General features: G+C 36.1%; 1 protein-coding gene across 7 annotated transcripts in view; it reads right to left on the bottom strand.

Annotated features, from left to right (window-relative positions):
• eya4 (EYA transcriptional coactivator and phosphatase 4) overlaps positions 1-17,511 on the bottom strand; it is a 100,396-nt gene that overhangs the window by 69,555 nt on the left and 13,330 nt on the right. For all 7 annotated transcript variants that reach the window (XM_057822330.1, XM_057822331.1, XM_057822333.1 and 4 more), the window contains exon 2: positions 14,280-14,337. In XM_057822330.1, the coding sequence (XP_057678313.1) occupies positions 14,280-14,312 (33 nt within the window). In that variant the 5' untranslated portion in view covers positions 14,313-14,337. The remainder of the gene's footprint in view (positions 1-14,279; positions 14,338-17,511) is intronic.

The raw sequence follows: 17,511 nt of genomic DNA, 5'->3' as shown, positions 1-17,511 counted from the left end.
TTAACTAGGATAGTATGCAAACAATGACGGAAGGGGGTAAGTGGGATAAGTAAGTGAACCATCACATTTAATATTTTGTGCCACCTCCTCCTTTGGCAGCAATAACTTCAACCAGACACTTCCTGTAACTGCAGATCAGTCTGGCACGTCGATCAGGACTTATCTTGGCCCATTGTTCTCTACAAGACTGCTGTAGTTTACTCAGATTCCTGGGATGTTTGGCATGAATCGCTGTCTTTAGGTCATGCCACAGCATCTCAAGTCCGGACTTTGACTTGGCCACTCCAGAACGTGTATTTTGTTCTTCTGAAACCATTCTGAAGTTGATTTACTTCTGTGTTTTGGATCATTGTCTTGTTGCAGCATCCATCCTCTTTTTAGCTTTAACTGTCTGACAGATGGCCTCAGGTTTTCCTGCAAAACATCCTGATAAAACTTTTGAATTCATTCTTCTATTAATGATTGCAAGTTGTCCAGGCCCTGAGGTAGCAAAACAACCCCAAATTATGATGCTCCCTCCACCATGCACGGTGGGGATGAGGTGTTGATGTCGGTGAGCTGTTCCATCTTTCTTCCACACATGATGTTGTGTGTTACTCCCAAACAATTCCACTTTGGTTTCATCAGTCCACAAAATATTTTGCCAAAACCTCTGTGGAGTGTCCAAGTGGCTTTTTGCGAACATTAAACGAGCCACAATGTTTTTTTTTGTTTTTTTTTTAAACAGCAGTGGCTTCCACCGTGGAGTCCTCCCATGAACACCATTCTTGGCCATAGTTTTACATATAGTTGATGTGTGCACAGAGATATTGGACTGTGCCAGTGATTTATGTAAGTCTTAAACAGACACTCTACGGTTCTTTTTTGCCTCACTGAGTATTCTGCACTAAACTCATGGCCTCATCTTTAGTGGACAGCCACTCCTTGGGAGAGAAGCTACAGTGCTAAACTTTCTTCATTTGTAGACAACTTCTCTGTCGATTGATGAACATCCAGACTTTTAGAGATGGTTTTGCATCCTTTCCCAGCTTTATACAAATCAACAATCCTTGATCGCAGGTCTTCAGACAACTCTTTTGATCACGCCATGATGCACATCAGATAATGCTTCTCATCAAGACAATTTTTACCAGGTGTGTGTTTTACAGTGGGCAGGGCAGCTTTAAACCACTCGTCAGTGATTGGACACGCCAGACTTAAATTATTTGGTTAAAATTGGTTTCCGTTGCTTTTTAAGTCTTAAGCAGAGGGTTCACTTACCGTAATTTTCGGACTATAAGCTGCTACTTTTTGCCCTCATTTTGAATCCTGCGGCTTATTTGTTGATTTATTTGGGTTAATAGGTAACTCTTTATTTGACAGTGCCGTCTTAAGACCGTCATAAGTATGACATGACACTGTCATGAGCCGTAGACTTCATAATACTCGACATGACACAAGAAACGGGGCCGATCCGTAGGGGGCCTATTTTCAAAACAATAATTATGACATGACACTATCATGGGCATTACTGAATGCTTATGACAGATGCCATTAAATGTCATCCAGCATATTATGTCATTATGTCCAGCTAGGATCTTTTACATCCATTCAAAAGTGAGATAATTTGCCTGATGACACAAAATGACATCTGTTATAAGTATTTATTCATGCTCATGACAGTGTCATAATTATGATTGTCTTATGACAGTCTTATGGTGCCATTGTCAAATAAAGTGTTACCGAACACCAAAACTATCAATTAATGAAACAACTGGAACAATACCTGAAGAAATAGCACAGTACATGAATTTTGATGGCTATTTCTATCAGTAGCGCCGCAATGCAGGCTAGGAGGCATGTTGGTCGACAACAATGTTGACAGCAGAGTTTGACCGTCTCCCCCAAGAGAGAAGTGATGGCCAAATGAAGCTTCTTGAAGCAATGAATCTCTGCAGCCAATTGGTTCAAAGCTTCATGGTGGTTCATTTGGTCCTATGACTGTCTGATGCTGCTGCTGTCGAATAAAGTGTTACCGATTAATATTTTTTGGGATTAAATTCCATAATACAGTGAGGACAACTGCATCCTATAGTCCAGTGCTGTTTATCTATGAACAAATGTCGTTTTCGTGTCAGATTTAATGCGTGGCGGCTTATAATCAGGTGCGCCTTATAGTCCAGGATTTACGGTACTTATTTTCCCCCTTCTGTCATTGTTTACATGCTATCCTCATTAAAATATGAAAACTTCTAAATCTTTGGATGGTTTTAGCTAAAGCAGACTGTTTTTTCATCTGTGTGAGTTTGACAGATCAGATTATATTTGATGGTGATTTTATGCAAATATGTGAGAAATTCCAAAACGTTCACATACTTTTTCATACCACTGTAACGATGGCCGCGGGCATTTTGGGTATAGCATTAGTCATAGCTCATAGTGTGGTGTTGGTGCCAAGAAAGAACTCGAGGTCGGTTGTCTGGAAAAATTTTGGATTCGAGAAGGATGACTCTCCCTGGCAGGCAGGCCGGCAGGTGGATGTGTGACAAAATCAGACAACTACCGCTTCATTCAACCAAATTGTAGGAACCCGCTCACGTGCAGCCTCACATCCTCAGTAAGTGTAATGGTGTTGCAAAGATGGGAAAAGTAATCAATTAGATTACACACTACTGAAAAAAATAACATCGTTGTTAACAACACCGATAGTGGAAATAGCGTGCACTTTTTTTCAGCATTGAATAAATAATAATAGCAATTTTTTTTTTAATTCACCAATCACAAGATTTTTTTCCAATGCTACTTTTTTTTTTTTTTTTAAGTTCAATGACTCTTTTGGAAGGTCAAGGAAGTCAATATAATTTATAGTCCCTGTCCTGCGTGTGTGCGCGTATGTGTGTCAGGAGCAGCAGGGGCATCATCATCATCAATAATTGAAGCTAATGTCATTAGGTCTGAGCTCCTTTTCAGGCGCCTTTTAATTAAATGATGAATGGCCTCCCAGCCGCCTGTTAAATAATGCTGCATGTGACATCCCGACATAAGGTAGATATCCTTTAAAAACATCTTTTCACGACAGACTAGAGACAGATCCTTCGTCTACATTCACACGCGCCATCTGCTCTTAGCAATGATTCAATGTAGCGGCTAACAAGCAGCTGTTAAAAGAACACTTTATATAGGTTTCCTGACGAAGTCAGTCAAAATGTCCGCGTGCGGTACAAACGAGGAGATAGTTTTGACTTCACGTCAATGTCAATGCATTGACTTTGATGGGAAGGTAACTTAAGGCTGCCATGTTGGTAGCGGCGATAAAATTTGTTTTCCTGCTTCTGCCGTCAATTTAAATGACTTTATCATGAGCAGACTCACTACCAACCCTCCCACTTCAAATGAATTGGATGTCTACAGCCGTCAGTGGTACTAAAATATGAGCATTCATAGACAGTCCTCCCAGTTTAAGTCAATTGGACGTGTATCATCGTCAGTCAAAGCCAAAGAGTTCATTTTGGGTCACTTCCTTGTCTTTGTCGGGTACTTACAGTTCACCTCCATGAGGTTGGCCCCCCTCCCCATCAGACTTTACATTCAAATGAGTGCGCAGTTTAATTCAATATCCTCTAGATATTTTTTTCAAAAAGCGTGTTATCGGTATCACACAGCGAGATATCGGGACCCCAAAAAATTGTATCATCCAATGCTAAAAATAACAACTGGTTTAAGAGTCAAGCTAGGTACGAGGGGCCCCTCTGATGGGGGGTTCCAGACAGCAGGGACCTGCTATGAGAACACCGAGCGCCCCCGCCACGACTCCCTTCATGCTTGACCCCCCACCAAATGCGCGCACACCCCCGCTGGCGGGCTGCCCGTGTATCGGATTGCCGTCTTCACAATAGAAGCATCTTGCTCGTCCACGGGCGCACAAAGACGCACACACAAGAGCATCACGACGCATTTAGCGACATACTTCTGACTCATAAATATTCGTTAGCTGACTACGCACCACTTTAGATATTTGATAGACATTTCAACTTAGAAGTCGTGTTTCTGGTACTGTTGTCATGATGCTAACATTTTCAACAACAACAAAAAACTGTTTTTGATACTACTGTAAGTAAAAAAAAAACTCCATTTAAAATAGGAGTACTGGCTGTGAATGCTACATCTTTGAGTACAATTAACGGCAATAGATGTCCAATTCATTAAGTTTACATTTTGTAGGCCTTTGTCACCTAAAATATGATGGCCTCATATATGGACACCAGATTTTAAGACATTACTTATTATCTTTTTAAATGATTAAAAAATAGTCAAAGGCTGACCAAGACAAAATTTGGAACAAATAAAAGATGTAAAAAAAAAATTTAAACAAAAAAAAATGGAGCGAAATATATGCTGCGAGTTTGTTTTTTTTAAATAAAAAACTTTAGTTAAAATGAAGTAAAATAATATTTACTGTTTTTTTTCCCCAATTTTTTATTTTTAAATCACTACAAATAAACATAATTATTAATTTATTTAGTGATAAGCACACGTTTTTTAATTACAAAAATTTAACAACCGTAATTTTCCGACTTTAAGCTGCTACTTTTATCCCTCATTTTGAATCCGGCGCATATTTGTTGATTTATTTGGGTTAATAGGTAACACTTTATTTGACAGTGGCGTCATAAGACTGTCATAAGACCGTCATAATTATGACATGACGCTGTCATAGGCATTAATGAATGCCTATGACACTAACTCCATTTATGTCCAGCTCGGATCTTGAATATCCAGTTAAAAGTGAGATAATTTGCCGGACAACACTAAATGACATCTGTTATAAGCGTACATTAATGCTCATGACTAGTGCTGCAACGATTAAATCGATTAACTCGAGTATTCGATTAGAAAAAAAGATTCAAACTAAATTTTGCTGCTTCGAGAATTCGTTTTAATTATTGTGGTGTTGTAATGGTTTATTTTGAAAGTGTTTGCATTGTTTTTTTTATTTGAGTGGATACACTGCCCTCTAGTCTGCCTCATTTCACATGGCTGAATCCAACTGCTCCACGTTAAGACCAACATAAACTAAGTTTTTGTTTGAGCTAATGTTTTTTTTTTTTTTAATGCATTCCTAATTTAGTTTATGGGTATATTTAGCCGTTTTTGTGGGAATATGTGTCCGAACCATTTGTTAAGAGTATTGTGAAAAAAAAAAAAAAGTTAACGTTTTGTAGCATTTAAGCTAGTGGACTTTTGCTATGTAAGTTAGCCAATTGTTCTTTTGTTGTACATAGATCTTTATTTAATTATTTTTCATACTGCTTGAGGCTCAGCTCAGGTATTTTAATTTTTCATGTTCCTTATCCGATCACTCGATTATTCGACAAACTAGTTCATCGATAAATTGACAACTAAAATAATCGATAGCTGCAGCCCTACTCATGACAGTGCCATGTCATAGTTATGATTTTCTTATGACAGTTTTATGGCACGACTGTCAAATAAAGTGTTACCAAATACCATAACTAAATTAATGAAACAACTGGAACAGTAACTGAAGAACATGAATTTTGATTGTTTTTACATCTGTTGCGCTGCAATGCATGCTAGGAGGCATGTTGGACGACAACAGTGTTGACAGCAGGTAGCAGCGGAGGTTGACTATCTCCCCCAAGGGAGCAGTGTTGGCCAAATGAAGCTTTACAGCCAATTGGTTCAAAACTTCATGGTGGTTCATTTGGTCTTATGACAGTATTATGATGCTGCTGTCAAATAAAGTGTTAATGGTTAATATCTTTTGCTGTAAATATCCCATAATACAGTGAGGACAGCTGCAGCTTACAGTCCAGTGCGGCTTATCTATGAACAAATGCCGTTTTTGTTTCCAATTTTGTGGGTGGCAGCTTATAGTCAGGTACGCCTTATAGTCCGAAAAACACGGTTTACAAAAAAAAAAAAAAAAAATTACATTTTTTTTTGTAAATACAGAGACGTTTAACCCCCCCCCCCCCCCCCCAAATATATTTTTAAATCAAAAATGTCAAAAATTATCAGAAAAAAAAAGTTTAGAAGCATGAAGCAGTTGTTTTGGTGCACAATTTCTTGTTTTTGGCTTCAAGAAGTAAAAAAAAAAATATTCAAAATTATTGTTTAAAAATGTCAAGCACATTGAATTACCTTGTGTTGAATTGTGTTAATAAAATTTTACCTTGCCCTCGCAATGTGGATCACTAAAACATCATTAAAAAATTGTGCATGTTTGCAAGTGTTCCTAAAAACAGTTCAGATTACTCAGTTATCAGTGCACGTCCAATGTATTCTCCCAGTCAAAACAGATTGGACGTCCAGCGGTGTCAATGGCAGCCAATGAGTTAAGCGTCAACAGGCGCGCAGTATGGCAGCTGTCCCAGTTAGAAGAGGCAAAGGGGGTCAGGTTGCACCTCGCTTTCACGCCCATACACTCGCCTGCACAGAGCAGCGGTAGCTAAATGCGAGCGAGGCCAGAACCGCTCTGGCGTCATTGCCATTTTTTTGAAAGTTTTTAAATCTGCCCGACGACAAGCAGTGCGCGCTTTGGTTTCAGCCTTATGTAGAGGGATTCTTGTAAGGTTGATGACTACAGACATATTAAACAGCTTGTATTTTTCGTATTAACTCATTGCCTGCCATTGACGGCGCTAGACGACAATGCCAGCAGAGTTAACTATAGGTGTTCCACAAGGCACTATACTAAAGCCACTTGACATAAATGTTCTCTCTCTACATACAAACTTGCCTGCGTATGACATCAAGCGAGCTTGGATGCTAAATCAATCTCGTAGTTGACACCGAGACGTCACTTTCGTCACACAAAATTGTTAACACCGTTTCGCCACGGCTAAACAAGTACGTGACAACAGGTGGAGCGGGACAGTTAAACGGGCTAAAAGTAGCATTAGCGAGCGATTCTGGCGCGGACCCAGGCTCCTTCTGGGCCACCCCGAGGGACCCCGGGTGGGCCCAAATGACTGCTTTAGAAGTCGGGGTGTCGGGTAGCAACAGGCAACTCCCAGAAACGTTGCGTGTTAGCAATCTTAATAGTTGATTAATCGTGAATTATTTTTGTAATGAGTCAATGAATCGGTCTTGTTTATTGCTATATTAGTTTAGGCTATAAGTTTATATAGATAATTAAGAATTATGTCACTGTATCACTGTTTTCTAGAGCAAAAGATGATAAAATATATCTTTTACAGTGGTATGAAAAAGTATTGAAACTTTTTGGAATTTCTCAGACTTCTGCATAAAGTCACCGTTAAATGTTATTTGATTTTTGTCAAAATCACACGGATGAAAATACAGTGTCTGCTTTAACTAAAACCACCCAAACATTTATAGGTTTTCATTTTTAATGAGGATAGCATGTAAACAATGACAGATGTATGTGTGTGTATATATATATGTATATACATATCTATATAATGTAGTGTATAGAAGTAATGAAAAAAAATTTTTTTCATAAAAATATGCCTATATATTTTTATATTTCTATAGGTAAATATTGACTACTTTTTAAAAATATAAGTAAAATTAAAAAATATTTTTGTTATATATAAGGCATATACATATATATATACATAGAGGCATTTTTATTTAAATAATAAATATATAATCTAACAAAATGAATAAATTAATGATGATAGTTGTTTTTTTTTCCTTTAATCAGTAATAGAAAAATAAACTATCAAATGTAAAGAAAAAAATAAAAGATTATGAACTGTTTTGAAATATTAAAAAAAAAAAATCATTTTAGGAAATGTTTTTTGAAAATATTTTTATATTACTATATTATAATATTGTTATTTGTAAAAAAAAATAAAAAAAAGTAATAATGAAAACGAAAGTTCTTCCTTTTCCTCCATTTCTTTGTTTTTAATTAAAATATGAAGAAATTTAAAAACTATGAAGTTGTGGCAAAATTCCTTTTCTGACCCTTGTCACCTTTGACCTAATGACCCCAAAATCTAATCACCTCTTCTGTTTCACCTGACAAAAATATCCAGCATGTTAGGTAATAATCCCTTAATTCGTTCTTGAGTTATCTTGAAAACAAACATACATTGAGAACCAAATACACGCGGAGCTAACAAATAAATGTAAATTAAAACGTTTAAAAATTCATATATGAGAGAATATTTGCTAATGAAAAGCTCAAAAAAAGAGGATCTAGCCAGTTGTTTGGTCAACAATGTCCCTGAACAATTCATCGACTATCAAAATGGTCATCCGTTTATTGTTTATTTGTCAAATAGTCGGTCACCCGAGACGCGCCTTTTTCAAGGACCAAATTAGCTCCTTTCACTAGCAACAAAAGTGTGGTTGTCGCTAACTTACTGTGAATTTTCTAATGAGTAATAAGCAAAAAAAATTCCCAGTTACTTTCCAAAACATTGGAAGAAGTTGTTTACTGCAAGCTGATCTTGTAATACGAGAAGTACACATTGTTCATTTGGTGAACGCTTCCTGTCGCCTTACTTAACATTTCCACAATGCGAAGGATTTTTTTTTGTCGCCCTGCCCTGAAGCGACCAGCATACAACTTTTACATCGCGGCTAAATATGAGCGGACACACCCAATGAACCTGTCAAATACACCAAAACGTCTCGGGAGAAATCGAGAAGTAAACACAGTTCATTTGAACTAAAGGTGAGTTAACTCGCATATTAGTTAGCATCACTATTTTTCCTGTTTCATCTTCCGTGCCAATGACGCCTATAGACGTCTAATCCATTAATTTTTGAACATTAATCTTAAAACACATGACAAATAACACTAAAGCTTTTTTTATATACGGTAGATACATTTTAATTAAAATGTTGACTGTATCGAATTGAATAGATTAGAAATCAAGAATATTAATAATAAAACATATTAATGATAAAATGTTTATCATAAATGATATTGTAATTTAATGAAGGAATGGAAGTCTTTTGAAATCATTTTTTAAACAAATTTTGATTTGAATTCTAATTAAATGTAACAAAATTAAAAACGAAGACCTCAAAAAATACGGTTGTATTGAATTGACAATTTTATTATGTTCAACTTAAAACAATACATAATTTTCAGAAGGAATTGAAATCTTTTGTCTTTTAAAATCTTTTTGAAACAGAAATTTGGATTTAGATTTTCATTAAATGTAACAAAATTAAAAAAGATTTCAAACAATATTTTTTGTATTCTATTGACATTTTACCTTTAAATTTTAAATTACAATTTTATGAAGGAGTTAAAATCTTTTCAAGTGTTAAAATCGTTTTTTTAAACAGAATTTTTGGATTAAATTCAAATTAAATGTAACTAAATTAAAAAATGAAGACTTCAAATGTATTTTATTCTATTTCATTGTTAATTTTAATATGTTCAATTTAAAATACATAATGTTATGTATTTCACTGATAATTTTATCATGTTCAGTTTAAAATACATTCTGAACAAGTATCTGACCTTTTGGAATTTCTCACATTTCTGCGTAAAATCACCATCAAATGTGATCTGAATTTGTCAAAATCACACAGATGAAAGAACACCGAAAAACCACCGAAACAAGTTTTCATAGTTTAATGAGGATAGTATGCAAACAATGACAGAAGGGGAAAAATAAGTGAACCATCACATTTAATATTTTGTGGCCCCCCCTTTGGCAGCAACAACTTCAACCAGACGCTCCTTGTGGCTGCAGATCAGTCTGGCACATCGATCAGGACTAATCTTGGCCATTCTTCTCTACAAAACTGCTGTAGTTCAGTCAGATTCCTGGAATGAATCGCTGTCTTTAGGTCATGCCACAGCATCTCAAGTCTGAACTTGGCCACTCCAGAACGTGTATTTTGTTCTTCTGAAACTTTTCTGAAGCGTATTTACTTCTGTGTTTTGGATCATTGTCTTGTTGCAGCATCCATCCTTTTTTTAGATTCATCTGTCTGACAAACGGCCTCAGGTTTTCCTGCAAAACATCCTACTAAACTTTTGAATTCATTTTTCCATTAATGATTGCAAGTTGTCCAGGCCCCGGGGAAGCAAAACAGCCCCAAGTCATGATGCTTCCTCCACCATGCTTCACGGTGAGGAGGAGGTGTTGATGTTGGTGAGCTGTTCCATTTTTCCTCCACACATGACGTTGTGTGTTACTCCCAAATAATTCAACTTTGTTTCATCAGTCCACAAAATATGTTGCCTAAACTTCTGTCGAGTGCCTTTTTGCAAACATTAAACGAGCAACAATGTTTTTTTAGACAGCATTGGCTTCCTCCGTGAAGTGCACCATTCTTGGCCAAAGTTTTACATGTAGTTGATGTGTGCACACAGATATAAGTCCTTAGCAGACACCCCAGGGTTCTTTCTTACCTCTCTGAGTATTCTGCGCTGAACTCCTGGCGTCATCTTTGGTGGACCGCCACTCCTTGGGAGAGAAGCAACATTGCCAAACTCTCTCCATTTGTAGACAACTTCTCTGACTGTCGATTGATGAACATCCAGACTTTTAGAGATGTTTTTTTTATCCTTTCCAAGCTTTATTCAAATCAACAATCTTTGATCGCAGGTCTTCAGACAGCTCTTTTGACGGAGCCATGATGCTCATTGGACAATGCTTCTCATCAAGACATTTCTTACCAGGTGTGTGTTTTATAGTGGGCAGGGCAGTTTTAAACCACTCATCAGTGATTGGGCACACACCTAACTTAAAATGTTTGGTAAAAATTGGTTTCAATTGCTCTTTAAGTCTGCTTAGGCAGAGATTTCACTTACTTATTTTTCCCCCTTGTCATTGTTTGCATGCTAACCTCATTAAAATATGAAAACCTATAAATGTTTGGGTGGTGTTAGTTAAAGCAAACACTATATTTTCATCTGTGTGATTTTGACAAAGATCAGCTCACATTTGATGGTGATTTTATGCAGAAATGGTGGAAGAATGGCTGAAGCCTCTCTAAAATAGCCCTAACGACACAACTGAACCCATTCATATAACAGTTGAGTCTCAAGACAAACTCCCATTGAAACTGTAAACTGTCATACAAGAGAGTGTGCTTTGAAATTGGATTTTATCTTCATTGTTTCTTACAACATGCCTAAAACAACTTCAAGTTAAACTGTAAAGGTAATTCAAAAAAAGTGCCATTTATCCCATTCAATCGATTAATCGTTTAATTAATTGTCCGATTAATCGATTTAAGGCTGCAGCTCTCGATTATTTTAGTCGTCGATTAATCGGTGAACTAGTTATAGTTCGAATAATCAAGTAAATGGATAAGGAACATAAAAAATGAAAAAAAAAAAAAAAAAACGTAGACAAGCCTCAAACGGTATAAAAAATAAACAAGGATCTAAGTACAACAAAACTGTAAATGGCTAACTTACATATCAAAAGTCAGCTAGCTGCAATGCTATAAAATGCTAACGTTTTTCTTTTTTCTTCAATGCTCTTAACAAATCATTCCAACACATATCCCCACAAAAAAAGGCAAAATATACCTATAAACTAAACTACGAATGCATTAAAAAAAACATTATCTCAACCAAATACTTAGTTTATGTTGGTCTTAACAGGGAGCAGCTGGATTCAGCCATGTGAAATGAGTTGTCATATTCACTGTTGCCACTAGAGGACATTGTATCCACCCAAATCAAAACAAAATGCAAACACTTTCAAAGCAAACCATTACAACGCCATTTTAAAATACTCCGAGCAGCAAAATTTAATTTCGAATATTTTTTTTCCCAATCAAATTATTCGAGTTAATCGATTATAAAAATAATCGTTAATTGCAGCCCTAATATTTTCCGATATCTTTATTCGTCGATCTTCCATCGAGTTCCACGAAATTTTATTTTAGCGAAAAACAAAATCGTGTTATATTATACACATTTGCGGGCCACACAAAATAACGCGGCGGTCCAAATCCGGCTCACGGGCCGACAGTTGGACACCTGTGTTTTAAAAGCTGCGAGTTGTTGGGACAATGGTTCCCGATATCTAATTTCCCAACAATGAATCAATGTAGCCGAAGCTCAAATTCGCGTTATAAATGATGTCAGTGTCCTATTTAAAGCAGGTGAAGTAACCCAGGAATATAAGCGCATTAATATTTAATGAACAAGACCCATTTCTTATTTTTTTATTTTATTATTTTTCGCCTCCTGTAAATTTGAGCGACAGCGCTCGGCCGCGTCGGACCCGAAATCCACACCGCCGTCCCGCATAAAAAAATGGAGGAAAAACAACATAGTTGATGCGACGTGGCCCACTTTGCTATCGCTATTATTACAGTGTGGTCGGTCGGTCGGCGGGGGATGGAGGAGATGAAATTACACCTGTTCTGCTGGCTGACGAACCACTTTGAAATGCGAGCGCGCCTCCAAATCATTTTCCCAACAATACGCCGACGAGCTTTAAATAAGCAAAATGGTGATGTCACGCACTGATTGTAGCGCGCATGGACGGCAGCACTTTATATTATATATTTTAGGGCTGTCAAACGATTAAAAACTTTAATCGAGTTAATCACAGCTTAAAAATTAATCATAATTAATCGCTATTCAAACCATCTCTAAAATATGCCTTATTTTTCTGTAAATGATTGTTGGAATGGAAAGATAAGACACAAGAGGGATATATACATTCGACATACGGTGCATAAGTACTGTATGTTTATTATAACAATAAATCAACAAGATGGCATTAACATTATTAACATTCTGTTAACGCGATCCATGGATAGAAAGACTTGTAGTTCTTAAAAGATAAATGTTAGTACAAGTTATAGAAATTTTATATTAAAACCCCTCTTAATGTTTTCATTTGATTAAAATTTGTAACATTTTCAATCAAAAAATAACCTCGTAGCTCGCCATTGTTAATGTCAATAATTACACCAGGTTACGTTGTCTTCGACTTAGGCAAGTCTCATCCACCATTTTGTCTCCAATCATATATACAGTACTTTATTGTACCTCAGAGTATCTTAATTTTTACTTATTACCGTATTGGCCCGAATATAAGACGGTGTTTTTTGCATTGAAATAAGATTGAAAAAGAGCGGGTCGTCTTATATTCGCGGTCTAGACATTATACCCATTCACGACGCGAGATGACGCCAGATATCATTGAAGCGATGTTCTGTTATGACTGACCTCAGCTACTCTCCCTATTCACGACGCTAGATGGCGTCAGTTATCATTGAAGCGATGTTCTGTCATGACAGATCTCAGCTACTCTTTTTAGTTTAACCAGTTTGCATTATTTTATTGCAATGTTTTTCCTTATTCAGATTTGTTTCAAGACTACAGTTACAGTTAGACTTCACTTTGATGTTTAATGCAGTTATTGCAATTTTGTTGTTTTATCACATTAGTTTATTTACATTTCAAAAACCAGAAGCCATTCACTTACGAATGTGATTGCATGTAGGTTTATTTTTTGATTGAAAATTTTACAAATGTTAATAAAACGAAAACATTAAGAGGGGTTTTAATATAAAATTTCTATAACTTGTACTAACATTTATCTTTTAAGAACTACAAGTCTTTCTATCCATGGATCGCTTTAAGAGAATGTTAATGTTAATGCCATCTTGTTGATTTATTGTTATAATAAACAAATACAGTACTTATACACCGTATGTTGAATGTATATATCCGTCTTGTGTCTTATCTATCCATTGCAACAATAATTTACAGAAAAATATGGCATATTTTATAGATGGTTTGAATTGCGATTAATTACGATTAATTAATTTTTAAGCTGTAATTAACTCGGTTAAAATTTTTAATCGTTTGACAGCCCTAATTTTTAATTGTCTACGTATATTTACTTTGTTGTTTTATTTACTTTTTTAAATGTAGGATTTATAGAACTTTTTTTTTCTCTGAGTCTAAATGGATTGGACTTCTACTGCCGTAAATGGCAGCCACTGAGTTACCAAATATACATCAAAAATGCATTGAAGTATACATATGGTAAATGGAGAGTACTTATATAGCGCATTTATCTACATTGTCACAATGTCCAAAGCGCTTTACATGGGCACACATTCACACACCAATGGTGTTGCCGCCATGCAAAGTGCTGCCAACCCATAAAAACATGTTCATAAAAACCATAATATTACTACTAATTAAGAAAAATAGGGGGGAAAAGGAAAATTTGAAAAATACAACAAAAAAATGGGAAAATCTTGAATGAAAAAAAAATGATAAAAGAAATTGGAAACAAAATGTTGACAGCCACCACACACACACAAGCCAACATGTCATAATAATACCAACTTACTATTTGCTGGTTGAGGTCCTGTGAGGCCTCCATGGCTTCGCGGCCTTCAAACCTTCAACTGTAAGAAAACCACAACATCAGCATTAGTGGAAAAAAATCCCAAACTGGATTTTAGAACCATTTCGAATTTGAAATAATACAACAATCAGTTGCTTGTGAATAAATGGACAGCCATTGAAAGTGCAATGGAGAGTTAACTTTTTGATTTTTTTTTTTTTTTTTTTTTAATCAGTTAACATCAATTCAATTACCATACTTACAATGCAATACAGGTAGTCCCTGGTTTACGAACGAGTTCCGTTCCTGTGCTGGCGATGTAACCCTGATTTCCGCGTAAATTGGAATTAACCAGGGGTGAAAGTGGCTAGAATTTCTTGCCGGAACTCCCCTACGTGTAGGTTGCCACTAGGGCTGCAGCTATCGATTATTTTAGTAGTCGATTAATCGATGAACTAGTTATTTGAAAAATTAAAATACCTGAGGTTAGCCACAAGCCATATAAAAACATGAATAAATAAGGATCTATGTACAAGAAAAGAAAAATTAGCTAATTTACACAGCAAAAGTCCGCTAGCTTAAATGCTATAAAATGTTAACTTTTTATTTTTATTTTTTTTTTTACAATGCTCCTAACAAATGGTTCAGACATATTCCCACAAAAAAACGGCGAAATATACCTATAAACTAAATTACGAATGTATCAAAAAAATTCAGCTCAAACAAAAACTTACATTGGTCTGAACAGGGAGCCGTTGGATTCAGCCATATGAAATGAGGCAGACCAGAGGAGGGTGTATCCACCCTAATCAATAAAACGAAATGCAAACACTTTCAAAATAAACCATTACAACGCCACTTTAATTAAACGAATAATCGAAGCAACAAAATTTAATTCGAATATTTTTTTTCTAATCGAATACTCGAGTTAATCAATTAATCGTGGCAGCACCAGTCGCCACCTTCACCTATTTATTTAATTAATTTATATATATATTTTTCTTTCATTTTTGGGGAGGGTTCAAACCTCCTCAGCCTACTGAAATGCAAAGAAAACTGTTTTGGCACAGTTATTTCTATAACACATACAAAAACTGATTTTCATTCAAAATTATACTTTTTTCAATGATTTGCAAAATAAAAGTTAACAAAAACAGCAATAACCTCAACCTCCATCTCCTAATTTTGATTTTCCCCACATTTCCTCACATACTAAATGCCAGATCTTGATGTTGGTAGATTGTTTTCTTCTTGGAGATGAAATGCATGTGTGGCAGCTTAGCATTCATTAATTTTTTTACAAAGCGTTTTGACAGTTGCCGTCATATTTTTGGAATCCAAAGCACCGTGTACCGGAACAGCACCTGAATCTTATACCGGAACTGCGTTCCGGCCTTGAATCTTACACCGGAACATCGTTCCTGACCGTTCTGGCCCACTTTCACCCCTGGAATTAATCCTTTAAATACCTCAAAACACCCTCTAAATTAGAAAAAAAAAACTATCCAAAAACATGTATTATACATCACTGTCCTGTCTTGGCCAAGACGGTGGAGCTAAGTCCAAGGTAGACAGTGAGCTAAGCTCCGAAATGACCATGTTAGACATCCGTGTGGTTTGCTTACTTTATTCAGCTGCTCATAACATCAACACTTGCAGAATGACACTAAAATAAAATGGAATTAAATCAATCTCATCTTCAATAACAGCAATTCAAATTTGCATTTACAAGTAGCTGCTGATACAGCAATAACAAACGATTAGCATGTATCAGTTAGCGTCTGCACATCATCAAAAACGATCACATAAACTTGCCCCGAGTATTCGACCACAATTGAAAATGCACAATAAACGCTACAAAAGGTGTTATATACAGGAGTCACCTCTTTGGATGCTTCACAAGCAACAAATGTGCGCGCAGGATGTCACCGCTGCATAGACTTCATAATGTATTGACGGGGCGCGGAGCCGATACATAGGGGGCCTGCATTGTTGGCGAGGCCATCAACGCTGGCCGAATGGAATCACAAAGAGCTTTTTTCGTTGAAAATTATTGTGAAAAATGCTTAAATCCCCAAATTCTTAATAGATATGGACGTAAAACAGTTTCAATTCTTGGTTAAAAGCAAAAAAAAGTGCAGTTAGTGTTTATTTTATGTAAATATGTCCAGAGACAATGCTAGTCTGTTAGTGAATGTAGCTAGTGGCTGCCTGGTGTAAACAGCTTTTTTTGTTGAAAATTCTTGTGAATAAATGCTTAAATCCCCAAATTCATTATAGATATGGATGTAAAACCATCTCGATTCTTGGTTAAAAGCAAAAAAAAAACAAAAAACATGCAGTTAGTGTTTATTTTACGTAAATATGTCGAAGTACAATGCTGGTCTGTTTGTAAACAAAGCTTGCAGTCGCCTGATGTAAACACAGCTTTTCAAGTGAAAATTCTTGTGAATAAATATAGATATGGACGTAAAACAGTCTCCATTCTTGGTTAAAAGAAAAAAAGTGCAGTTAGCGTTTATTTTATGTAAATATGTCAAAATACAATGCTAGTCTGTTAGTTAATGTAGCTAGCAGCCACCTGATGTAAGCCGAGCTTTTTTCGGTGAAAATTCTTGTGAATAAATGCTTAAATCCCCAAATTCTTTATAGATATGGACGTAAAACAGTCTCGATTCATGGTTAAAAGCAACAAAAAAAAAGTGCATTTAGCAATATTGCAAACTATGACGCCAATGCAGTAGCAGCTAATTTCTCACAATTTTTTCACAGCGTTTCAAAATGCATGCATTGTACAAAAATATAATACTCGAACAAATCACTCCGAAGACAATCCTTCCTGTTTGTATGTGGTATAGCTTTCGTACTTTTTCACCAGAAATCCAGCATTAGATCGCTCCGTGCGTGTTTGTGAATAGCTCCTCTTGATGTGGGCGGTCCCCGACTTGAGTGCCAGGCGCAGTGCATGACCGATCTGAGCAGTCAATACATAACAAAAAAAAAAAAAAAATGACGAGACACTGCCTCGTAAAGTCAAAATCACGCAAGTAACCCCGTAACCCGGGGACTACCTGTTGTTATGTACAACATAAATAGATGTTAAAATGATTTATTTTATTATTACTATATATTCGCGATATAGTGGCAAATATATGGTCTTTTTTCCAGTATCAGCCATTGGCTGATTAACTAAAAAATAAGCCCATTAAAAAAATATTTTGATCAGGCATCTGTG

This window comes from Corythoichthys intestinalis, chromosome 19, assembly GCF_030265065.1.
Source record: "Corythoichthys intestinalis isolate RoL2023-P3 chromosome 19, ASM3026506v1, whole genome shotgun sequence".
Classification (NCBI taxonomy): domain Eukaryota; kingdom Metazoa; phylum Chordata; class Actinopteri; order Syngnathiformes; family Syngnathidae; genus Corythoichthys; species Corythoichthys intestinalis.
Note: the sequence above shows the minus strand (reverse complement) of the source record. Positions and strands in the feature narration are given on the sequence as shown.